Source organism: Cannabis sativa, chromosome 1 (genome assembly GCF_029168945.1).
Source record: "Cannabis sativa cultivar Pink pepper isolate KNU-18-1 chromosome 1, ASM2916894v1, whole genome shotgun sequence".
Classification (NCBI taxonomy): domain Eukaryota; kingdom Viridiplantae; phylum Streptophyta; class Magnoliopsida; order Rosales; family Cannabaceae; genus Cannabis; species Cannabis sativa.
In genome coordinates this window covers 46,174,277-46,186,583 of record NC_083601.1, presented here as the reverse complement: position 1 = coordinate 46,186,583, position 12,307 = coordinate 46,174,277, and the positions used below count along the sequence as shown (strand labels likewise).

The following is a 12,307-nucleotide window of genomic DNA, read 5'->3' as shown; positions in this document are numbered from 1 at the left end:
AATAATTTTACTTTTTTAAAAAAAATATATCAAAATTACTGTTTCTCCTCTAATAAAATAAAAATAGTCATAACTGGCCAACTAAAAAGATTTACACTTTATTTTCTTATTAAGTGTTTTTTATTAATTTTTTTAAATGAAGAAAAAATTTTATTTGCACGATACTTTATTTTACACAAATTATTTATCTTTAATTTATATACTTTTTTTTAAATTTTTTTTCTTACTTCTCATATTTTAAGAGAATATACATATAAAACAGTGGCGAAACCAGATGAGGAAATAAGGAGGGGCCAAATAAAATATATTTTCACCTAATTTTTTTTAGTATGTAATATTTTATAAATCAATATAAAAAGTTAATTACCTTTATACAATGTATATAAAATAATGAAAAATAATAAAGAGCACCCTTATAGTGCCAAGTACTAAAAAATATTATCAAAACTGTTACTTTTAGTGACAACATTTTAGTCACAACATAAATTTGTTGAAGTTACATACAACATAGTATTTAGTTACAAGTTGTCACTAATTTAGCTTTAATCACAACAAATATTGTGACTAAAAACACATTTAGTCACAACAAATTGTAATTTTTGTGACTAATACTTTTAGCCATGGACCTTTCAGTCACAACACAATAATGATAATTTATAATTACCCACAACTTTTTTATCTTTAGTCACAAATTTTATTGTGACTAAAAATAAGATATTTTGTAGTGAAAAGTGACCTATCGTTATTGGTGTAAAATAATATCGGGTCCTAAATATTTTGATTTAATAAATAATATAAGAAACTGCTAACCACTTATAAAGTGTCATATTAATATGGTATTGGATACCATAAAAATACGTATATTAAGACACATATAAATATATATCATACAAAAGTAGTCTTAAAAAATAAATTATATTAATCATTTTTTTGTTATTTTTTACCATAAAATAGATAACTACTTTAAATGGGTTATTGAGTTTGGGCTTATTTTTTTATTTCAACTTCACAATTTTTTATTAGGCTTAATAATAAGAGAAATATCACATTTTTCTAATAAGTAAAATCTAATTATCCTAATTTAATTTATACATTATGTTTATTTTTTTCTTTTTCTAAAAAGTTAGGGGGGGCCATGGCCACTCCATAGATGTATGTAGTTCCGCCACTGATATAAAACAAAAATTAAAAAATTATACAAGATTTTTTTTTAAAAAAATATAAATGAAAAAATTAAATAATTATTGAAATTAACACAAAATAATAATGTGATTAAAGAAAATTTTGAAAAAAAAATGTTAAAAAAATATTTTTTTAAATTAATTAAACTTAATTTTTTTTTTTCTTAATATTGAAGTGCATCAATAAATTTGTGGGTACAACTCCCATATATTGACGTGCTCTGTTTATTGAAGGGTTACACCTACATACATGCTAATTTTTTTTTTTCATTTATTTTTACAAAAGAAGTTTGTGAGTTGTGACATTAAACCTATTAAAAATAAATAATTAAGTAATTTAAATCAAGTTCATAGCATTGATTTATCAAGAAAGAAAAGAGAGAGTGAGAGCTTAAATAAGCATAATGTTTAATGATTTTAATAAAGTTACACATAATTAATAACTTAATTGTAGGTTAATTATAATATTTTTCTCCAAACTATTAAATTGTGCCTTTAATTTTTTAGGCGGTTAAAAATAACTTCCGAATTATTGACATTGTTGGATTTAAGAATACAAGTTCAAAGAGCATAATTGAGTTCATGTCAATAGATAATTTGGTACACACAATCGTCACGTTATGCACCCATTAATTATGAAATTGAACTAAATAGAACGGAAGTCTTAACAATCTTAATAGTTCAGTGAAAATTCGAAAAATGATTTAGAACATGTGAAAGTTTAGATAATTTAATTATTATATTATTATTACTTAACTAAGATTTTATGTGAAGAGCGCAGACACTACAGCCAAACAAATAAATCAACGGGAGTGCATGACAAGTTGTAGATCATTCCAAGTTTCAATTTCTTACGTTACCATACATACATATATATATATATATATAAATATATAGTGTCATATATAATATATTGAAGGTAGGCGCATTGGAGTAAGTTTGAGAGTAAAAACCTCTGTTTTTGGTTAAAAATGGATGGTGGTGATGTATACAGAGCAGGGAACAGTTTAAGAAATAGTATGAGAAATGGTAGCACTTCCTTATGGAGGAACAATAACATGGAAGTTTTCTCCAAATCTTCAAGGGAAGAAGATGATGAAGATGCCCTTAAATGGGCTGCTCTTGAAAAGCTTCCAACTTATTCTCGTTTGAGGAAAGGAATTCTTACTACTTCCAAAGGTGAATCTAATGAGGTTGATATTCATGAGCTTGGCTTTAAAGAAAGAAAGAATTTACTTGAGAGACTTGTTAAAGTTGCTGAGGAAGATAATGAAAAGTTCTTGTTCAAGCTCAAAAATCGTATAGACAGGTATATATTAAAATATATAAATAAATATGTATATATTATGTTATTATTGTTATAACATAATTCTAATTTGTTAAAAAATTACAGGGTTGGACTTGATGTTCCAACTATTGAAGTGAGATTTGAACATGTTAATGTTGAGGCAGAGATTCATGTTGGAAGTAGAGCTTTGCCTTCATTTATTAACTTCTCCATTAATATTGTCGAGGTAATAATAATAATAATAATAATAATAATACTTAATTAACACTAATCATATCCTAGTTTTTTTTTAGCAGTGATATTTTTCTCACATATTATTTGTTAAATTTTTTGAAGGGTCTATTGGGATTTCTGCCTATTTTCAATACCAAAAAGAAACATCTTAATATTCTTGAAGATGTTAGTGGAGTTATAAAGCCAGGAAGGTTAGTTAGTAATTAAAGCTAATTATTATTTTGTCCTTCTTTTTCTTTCTTTTATGACAAATCATAAATCTAATTTATTACTTTTTTTTTTGTTCTTAAATTTACCATGAAATTAATTAATATTTAGATTGACATTGCTGTTGGGACCTCCAAGCTCTGGCAAAACCACACTTTTATTGACTCTAGCAGGAAAGCTTGCCTCTGAATTAAAGGTAACAACACAATAAAAACACATAATAAATAACATCAAAATCATTAAACTTCGATCCCTTTTAATTAAGACATGAAAAGTGCTTATTATTTGGTACAGTTTTCTGGAAGAGTCACATATAATGGACATGAAATGAATGAGTTCATTCCTCAAAGAACAGCTGCTTATATCAGTCAACATGATGTTCATATTGGGGAAATGACTGTAAGAGAAACTCTCTCTTTTTCAGCAAGATGCCAAGGAGTTGGAACTCGTTATGGTAAGTTCAAAAAAAAATGTTCATATTATATTTTTGTGTTTATGATGAAGAAATGTTCATCATTAATTCTCTTTATGTATTTATATTAATATATGTGTATATTTTTCAGACATGTTATCTGAATTGTCTAGAAGAGAAAGAGAAGCAAATATCAAACCTGATCCTGATGTTGATGTGTACATGAAGGTAAGCAAAAAATGAAAAATTATTACTAATCATTGATATTTTTTTGGTTTATACAAAGTTTGAAGCTTAATTTTATTGTATTGTAGGCAGCAGCAATTGAGGGCCAAGAGACAAGTGTAATGACAGATTATGTTCTTAAGGTAAAAATAGCTTTTTTGAAAGAACAAAGTCTTTACATTACATATATGATTTTAGTTACAGATCAAAAAGAAATTAGTGGAGTTATTAATTTAAGATGAGATGAATTGCAGATTCTTGGTTTGGAAGTATGTGCTGATACAATGGTAGGTGATGAAATGCTGAGGGGTATTTCTGGAGGACAGAGGAAGCGTGTCACAACTGGTATATATAAACAAATTAACACAATCATCATTATTTTTAACTCTATTTCTTTTCTTTTAATCTCACACAAGTTTTTAAAAGAATTAAACTATTTTAGGAAATATGAAAATATTTTTAAAAAATATATCTAAACTTTGACATCTTAAATTTTATGGATTTTTTAAAAATTGTTAGAATTTGATAAAGTGAATATAGTTTCATGTCAAAACTAATTGACACTGACACGTTCATCTTAAATGTGACTCGCTATTTTTGTTCTTTTAGTAGGTTTAGTATTTTTGGCAATTGCAATAATTTATTTATCTTTTCATATTTAAAAAAAGAAAAATAAGATTTTTTAGATATTATGAGGTTAATTCTATTCTAATTTTTTTTAAGAATTTAGTAGATGGATTATAGCAAAAATATCTATTTAGTAGAATATGAGATTTTTATAAAATTGTTAGAATTTTATAAAATGCACGAGTTTCATCTCAAAACTAATGTAGTCCATTTATCTTATACGTTATATTTTATTTCCATACATTAACAAATGTGGGACTAAGTCTAATATTGTCATGTAATAAAATAGAATTTCAAACTGAAAATACTGAAAGTGAAAGTACCAATACACATAGTATTACTCAAACTTAATCTTTGATTTGGACAATTGAATTACAGGGGAGATGCTTGTTGGGCCAGCAGGAGTATTGCTCATGGATGAGATTTCAACTGGTTTAGACAGTTCAACTACATTTCAGATTGTGAACTCACTGAAGCAATATGTTCACATCTTCAATGGAACTAATGTCATCTCATTACTCCAACCCGCACCAGAGACATATGATCTTTTTGATGATATCATTCTTCTATCTGATGGTCAGATTGTGTATCAGGGTCCTCGTGAAAATGTGCTTTCTTTCTTTGAATCTATGGGCTTCAAATGTCCTGAGAGAAAAGGTGTAGCAGACTTTCTTCAAGAGGTAACTAAACTCCACATATATTCATCATGTAACTTTTTTTGGGTGGAATATACACATTTGGTACTTGTATTTTGAAATTGTACATATTTAGTACCATAAAATCGAAATCGTTAAAATTATTATTATTTTTGTAATGATAGGTAACATCAAGGAAAGATCAAGCTCAGTATTGGGCAAGAAGAGAGCAACCTTACAGGTATGTGACAGTCAAGGAATTTGCTGAGGCATTCAAATCATTCCATGTTGGGCAGAGAATAGATGATTACCTTTTAACTCCATATGACAAGAGCAAGAATCATCCTGCTGCTTTGACAACCAAAAACTATGGTGTCAGCAAGAAAGAGTTTCTCAAAGCTTGTTTCTCAAGAGAATATTTGCTCATGCACAGAAACTCATTTGTCTACATCTTCAAGCTTATACAAGTAGGCTTTTTCATCAACTTCTTTAAAGAAAATCTTTCCTTTGGTTATATTATATGAATAATACTCTCATACTTGTTATTATTTCCTTGCTTCTAGCTTACATTCATGGCTCTGGTTGCTACAACTCTTTTCTTAAGAACTGAGATGCATCGTAATACAGTGGATGATGGTTCAATTTACCTTGGTTCATTGTTCTTCACTGCTGTTATGATTATGTTCAATGGAATGTCAGAGCTTCCAATGACCATTGCTAAACTTCCAGTGTTTTACAAACAAAGGGACTTGCAATTCTATCCTGCTTGGGCATATGCTCTTCCATCTTGGATTCTCAAGATCCCAATAACTTTTCTAGAAGTAGGAGTATGGGTGGCCATAACATACTATTCCATTGGATTAGACCCAAATGTTGGAAGGTACTCAAGAGAAGAAAAAAAGAAAAAACTGATTGAATGCTTAATTTTTCTTCTCAACACTTAAATCTTTTTTGGTTTTGTACATGGTTTCAGATTGTTTCGACAATATCTTGTGTTGATATTCATTAATCAGATGGCCTCAGCGTTATTCCGAGCTACTGCAGCTACCGGTAGGAACATGATCATAGCTAACACATTTGGGTCATTTGTGTTGGTTATGCTTGTGACTTTGGGTGGTTTTGTTCTGTCTAGAGGTATAGTTGACTTAAATTTCAAATTTCAAACACTTTGTTTTTTGTAATTGAAATGCATATTGTTTATGTGTTTAAATCTTATTATTATATATGACAACAGATGACATTAAGGGTTGGTGGATATGGGGTTATTGGATCTCACCTCTAATGTATGGCCAAACTGCTGTTCTTGTTAATGAGTTCCTTGGGCAAAAATGGAGACATGTAAGTTTCTTTCTTGCAACTTATTGGTTTCAAAGTTTTGGAATTTTTCTTTGTCAAACAGTTGATTGAATTGTTTGTTCTTAATAGACTGGACCAAACTCAACACAACCTCTTGGAATTCAAGTCTTGGAATCAAGAGGGTTCTTTACTAGAGGATATTGGTATTGGCTTGGTTTGGGAGCATTGATTGGATTCATTATTATACTGAATATTTTATACACTTTGGCTCTCACTTACCTCAACCGTGAGTATTTTATTTTGGGATATACAAATAATACTAATGAAATTCTCAAGAAGATTTTGAACTAATGCCATATAATTCATCGTGCAGCTTTTGAGAAATCACAGTCTGTTAAAGCTGAAGATACTGAGAATGATATCCAAGATGGGCAGCAAAATAGTTCAAACATTGGTGAAAATCAAGTTGCAAAGAAAGGAATGATTCTTCCATTTGAGCCGCATTCCATTTCTTTCGATGATGTTGTTTACTCAGTGGATATGCCACAGGTATGCAATAAGCAAATAATAGTTCTTAGTAGTTTTAAAAAATGAGTATGATCACAATGAATAAAGGCTTAAATTTTTTGAACTTGAACTCTTGCAGGAAATGAAGAATCAAGGTGTGGTTGATGATAAACTTGTTCTGCTAAAAGGGGTTAGTGGTAGTTTTAGGCCTGGTGTGCTGACAGCACTGATGGGAGTTAGTGGAGCTGGTAAGACCACTTTGATGGATGTTCTTGCTGGTAGAAAAACCGGTGGATACATTGAGGGCGATGTTAGGATCTCCGGTTACCCTAAGAACCAACAAACATTTGCCCGAATTTCTGGATATTGTGAGCAAAATGACATCCATTCACCTCATGTTACAATTTATGAGTCATTGGTCTACTCAGCATGGCTTCGTTTACCAGCTGAAGTTGATTCTGAAAAAAGAAAGGTCAGTTCTCTTTAATATATCAAGCCAAGTGAAAAAAAAAATAATAGAAGCATAACAGATTTTAATGATCTTATTATGTATTGTGCAGATGTTTATTGAGGAAGTAATGGAGCTTGTGGAACTCACTCCACTTAGACAAGCACTAGTTGGATTGCCTGGGGTGAATGGTCTGTCAACTGAGCAAAGAAAAAGGTTGACAATTGCAGTTGAGTTAGTGGCAAATCCTTCTATAATATTCATGGATGAACCAACTTCAGGGCTGGATGCCAGAGCTGCTGCTATTGTTATGAGAACAGTTAGGAACACAGTGGACACTGGCAGAACTGTTGTGTGCACAATTCATCAACCAAGTATTGACATCTTTGAAGCCTTTGATGAGGTAATTTCTTTCTCCAAGTAATGTCAAATTTCTTATGTTCATGACTAATTGAAACATATGTTGTTTTGTACTTGTAGCTATTCCTTATGAAAAGAGGAGGAGAAGAGATATATGTGGGGCCATTAGGTCGACATTCTTGCCATCTAGTCAACTATTTTGAGGTATGATGAGTAGAATTACATAATTGTTTTATCTCAACTTTCAATAGCTATCTTCCTTCCTTGCTTATATGGATACAAATATGTTGTTTTATCAAGGCTACTGAAGGTGTTAGCAAAATCAAAGATGGTTATAATCCTGCAACTTGGATGTTAGAGGTTTCGAGTTCTGCCCAAGAAATAGCTTTGGGAGTTGATTTTAATAAAATTTACAAGAGTTCTGAACTATACAGGTTAGTTAGTTTTATCAAGACTGTTTATTGTAATTTGCTAGAGAAAAGAAAAAAGACTAATTAAGCTATATATTTTCATTGTTGTTAACAAACATTCAGGAGTAACAAACAACTTATCAAAGAGTTAAGCACACCTGCTCCTGATTCAAATGATCTTTACTTCCCTACTCAATACTCTCGCTCATTTTACACTCAATGCATTGCTTGCTTATGGAAACAACGGTTGTCTTACTGGAGAAACCCACCTTATACTGCTGTTAGATTCATGTTTACCGCTTTCATAGGCTTGATGTTTGGAACAATGTTCTGGGACTTGGGATCTAAAAAGTAAGTCTTAAAGTTCAAAGAAATAATTAGTTGTCTTGTGTATAATGTCATCTTCTAAATAATATCCTCTGCTTTTACAGGTCAAGACAACAAGATATCTTAAATTCAATGGGATCAATGTACGCTGCAGTGTTCTTTATTGGGGTCCAAAATGCTTCATCTGTACAACCAGTAGTGTCCATTGAAAGAACTGTCTTTTACAGAGAAAGAGCTGCTGGAATGTACTCATGTTTTCCCTACTCATTCGGACAGGTAAAACTTTTTACATATTTTTGAAAGGGTAATCTGTGAAACCTCCATATGTTTTAATGTCTATTTTTACACTTAAACTTCATTTTTTTTTTGGAGCAATACTCCATTAACTTTATTTTTGTTTACAATTGTAAGACGGCAGTTAAAGTCAACCATTAAATGTCAACAGGAATTGTCACTCTATATACGTATACCTAGATGTAAAGAGTGGCAATTCAATTGAGATTTAAGGTAGAATTTAATTAACTGATGCTTCAAATTTGCAAACAGAAACAAAGTTAAGAGGTATTGAGACACAAAAAAAAGATCAGGATTAATTGTATAAAATTAAAACAAATTATTACTACTACTAAATTGTGGTCCTTATGTCCCGTACTATTACAATTGAGCCTCAAAGTTTTCTATTTTTCAGGTGGTAGTGGAGATTCCATACATTTTCATTCAAGCATCAGTATATTGCTTGATAGTATATGCAATGATTGGATTTGAATGGACTGCTGCAAAGTTTTTCTGGTATCTATTTTTCACATTCTTTGCTATGCTCTACTTCACTTTCTACGGCATGATGACTGTGGGAGTCACTCCCAACCATCACATTGCTTCCATTGTTTCTTCTGCCTTCTATGGATTATGGAATATCTTCGCCGGCTTCGTCGTCCCTCGCACCGTAAGAATAATTCACATACCTATAAATTTCTTCATTTAAATCATGTCGTTTAATCACAAGAAGTAATTGAATAATAATTAAGTGAATAATTTTTGAAGTGAGAAGTACTAATATGTAATATTGTAATGTTAAATTACAGAGGATACCAATATGGTGGAGGTGGTACTACTGGGGTTGTCCAGTTGCATGGACTCTGTACGGACTAGTGGCATCACAGTATGGAGATTTAAGCGAAGACATCATTGCTGAGACAGGTGAGAGTGTGGAACAGTTTCTTCGACGCTTTTTTGGATTCAGACATGATTTCTTGGAATTTGTTGCACTCGCCAATGTCGCCTTTGCTGTCCTCTTTGCAATCATCTTTGCCTTTTCTATTAAGCTCTTCAATTTCCAAAGCCGATAATTTTATTTTTTATTTTTTTTACTTGTTTAATTTCCGCTTATCATTTTAATGTATTTTTCAAATTGTAACCCATAATTATGTATATTTTTTTTTATGTTATTTTTATTAATAATTCAACAGCCTTTGTTTTCCTTTTTATTGATTTCAATCATACAAATATACAAATAGTATTTATTTATCAAAACTCAAGACTTAGGTTAAGATTTGGTAGCTATAAAAATATGATAAATTGCACCAATCACTCACATATGAATAATGTAGTACAAAACATACACACATAAGTTTTTTTTTTTTACATTTCAATCACACAAGTTTCTTTGTTTTATTTAATTGAAATTTTTTAATTTTTACGCTTTGAATTTTTTTATTTACAAAAAATAATAAATTATTTTTTTTATATATATATATAGGAAGTTTGTTACATCAAATATGTAACCATCATGGTTACATTTATGTTTAACCATTAGATTATTGTTGAATGATAAATAACTTGTAACTTGATACTTTATTTATTTATAAAAATTGAATTAAATTAATTATATTTAAAATTAAATTACTAATAATTATTAATTAATTTTATGCAAATTTTGTTAATAAATAAAGATCTTTTAGTAATTATTTTTTAGAGTTAAATTAATAATTTGTTAATATATAGTTTAGCCATAGTTGTTTATAATTGTGAAGATGTTATTTTTTGTTGTTTTATAATTTATTCATAGTTATTTTTAGGTTAATTTTTCGTTACTTTTTAGTTAATTATTTTATTATTTTTATTGAACAAAATATATTTTTATAATTTTAAAATTTTACTAGCATATTTTTTTATAAATAAAAATTTTAAGATATAAAATTATAAATAAAATATACGTCCTAAAAATTATAAATAAAATATAAATGTATTTTTAAAATTTTCTCAATTTAAGTTAATGGAGAGTGTGGTGACCCCCCTTTTTCTTTTCTTCTTTTTTGACAAAGAGAGTTGTGACCTTTGATGGGTAGGGATGTGAAAAAAATGGAAATAGACAAAACATTGAAAAGTCTATTATACATACAAAAAAAAATAAAAAATATGTAGTAGATAAAAGTCAAATGAATTGACTCCAAGAAGATAATAATTTAGGGTAGCTAGATACAGTGGCGGACCCAGAATTTAAAGTGAGGGGGGGCGTAAATAAATTTAAAAAAATAATATAAAGTGTAGTTAGTGGGGTTTGAACCTTTACCCTCTAACCTATTTACCAACTACCTTAACCATTACACCAAGGTTACTATTATATCTATAAATATCATCTTTTAATACAAATATATGTTGTAACTAATTAAAATACATATACATTTTTTTCTCGATTTTTTTTTTCAGGGGGGGCGACTGCCCCCCCTCGCTACAATGTGGGTCCGCCCCTGGCTAGATAGATAGAGACAAATAAGATTAATGAAAAAAAAAAAAATTATAGTACAGAAGAATATACAAGTAACACAAAATTATTACACAAATACATACATATGTCAATCATGTTTAATTGTTTACATATAGCATAGTGATATAGTCCCACCCTAAACAATATCATAAGTGATTGAAAAGACAATAAAATTTATGAGTACCATACATTATCGAATAATCTTTAAATAGTACCCTTATTCCATGCTCTAATTCACATACACTACGAATTATTTGTTCTCTTATTACTTCCAAACCCCAATTATTGGGAATTAAAATGGACTAGTATAGATCCCCACTTTTATAGGATATTTATTAAAAAGTAAAAAAAATTGTAAAAAAATGTTTTATATTTTTGATAATAAAGCAAAATGAATTAACATTGGTGAAACTGTGTAGCCAAGTGGTTGCCATGACCCCTTTATAATTACATATTAAAAAAAATAACTCTACATAACTAATATTAAATATAGACATAAAATAAAATTATAACATATATTAAATAAAATAACTCTACATAAAATCATTTTAAACACTTCTAGTGCAGCATTATTATTTTAAATTTAAGGCTAATTAAAATTTTTTTTCCCTCGAACTTTGACATGTATTAAATCTTGCCCCCTGAACTTTTTTGGTCGTTAAAATTCCCCCTGAACTATTGAGATTGTTAGATTTAAGGACTTTTGTCTAATTTCATTCAAGTTTACTGTTTCAGTGATTGTTTATGTACTAAACCAATCCCCAAACTTTGATGTCTACCAAATCATGCCCCTCAAACTTTAATATGTACTAAATCATGCCCCTTAAACTTTCATCTATGTTAGAATTTTTTTTACTAAAATTAGACAAGTCCTTAAATCTAATAGTGTCAATAGTTCAGGGAGAATTTTTAACGACCTTAAAAGTTCAGGGGACATAATTTAGCACATGTCAAAGTTCGGGATGAAAAATTCCTCATTAGCCTAAATTTAATAGACAAGATATTACTGTACATATATTGAAATATAATTTAAATAGATATATATAGGTACTTTTAAGTAACTTTCATTGAAAAAAAAAAAATTACACTTTATTTGGCCTCCCTACACCACTTGAGGCTAGCTCAAGTGGTCATAGATAGATGTGTGTGTTGGAGGTCTTGAGTTCGAGTCCCAATTAAAACATAGTTGTAATATATAAACTCTTAAATAAAAATAAAAAAAACTTCCCTACTTTCAATGGCTGGTTTCGCCACTGTAAATTAAATAAAAAAGTAACTTTAATATTTGGCCCCCTTACTTTCAATAGCTAGTTATGCCACTGTGAATTAAATAAAAAAGTAACTTTAATATTTAGCCCGTAGCTAATAATATATAAATTTTAACAC

The 12,307-nt window shown here is 29.3% G+C and overlaps 1 protein-coding gene across 1 annotated transcript; it reads left to right on the top strand.

The window, feature by feature from the left end:
- Window positions 1-2,083: 2,083 nt before the first annotated feature.
- LOC115705243 (pleiotropic drug resistance protein 1) lies at window positions 2,084-9,634 on the top strand. The gene is made up of 23 exons (XM_030632523.2): window positions 2,084-2,490; window positions 2,575-2,695; window positions 2,806-2,894; window positions 3,022-3,106; window positions 3,205-3,364; window positions 3,474-3,550; window positions 3,637-3,690; window positions 3,802-3,892; window positions 4,553-4,854; window positions 4,995-5,276; window positions 5,373-5,689; window positions 5,783-5,943; window positions 6,044-6,147; window positions 6,235-6,391; window positions 6,479-6,654; window positions 6,752-7,084; window positions 7,173-7,463; window positions 7,541-7,624; window positions 7,721-7,854; window positions 7,954-8,181; window positions 8,262-8,433; window positions 8,846-9,100; window positions 9,240-9,634. Exons 1-23 carry the CDS (start codon window positions 2,153-2,155, stop codon window positions 9,501-9,503), a joined length of 4,275 nt encoding a protein of 1,424 aa, XP_030488383.2. The 5' UTR covers window positions 2,084-2,152; the 3' UTR covers window positions 9,504-9,634.
- Window positions 9,635-12,307: the final 2,673 nt, after the last annotated feature.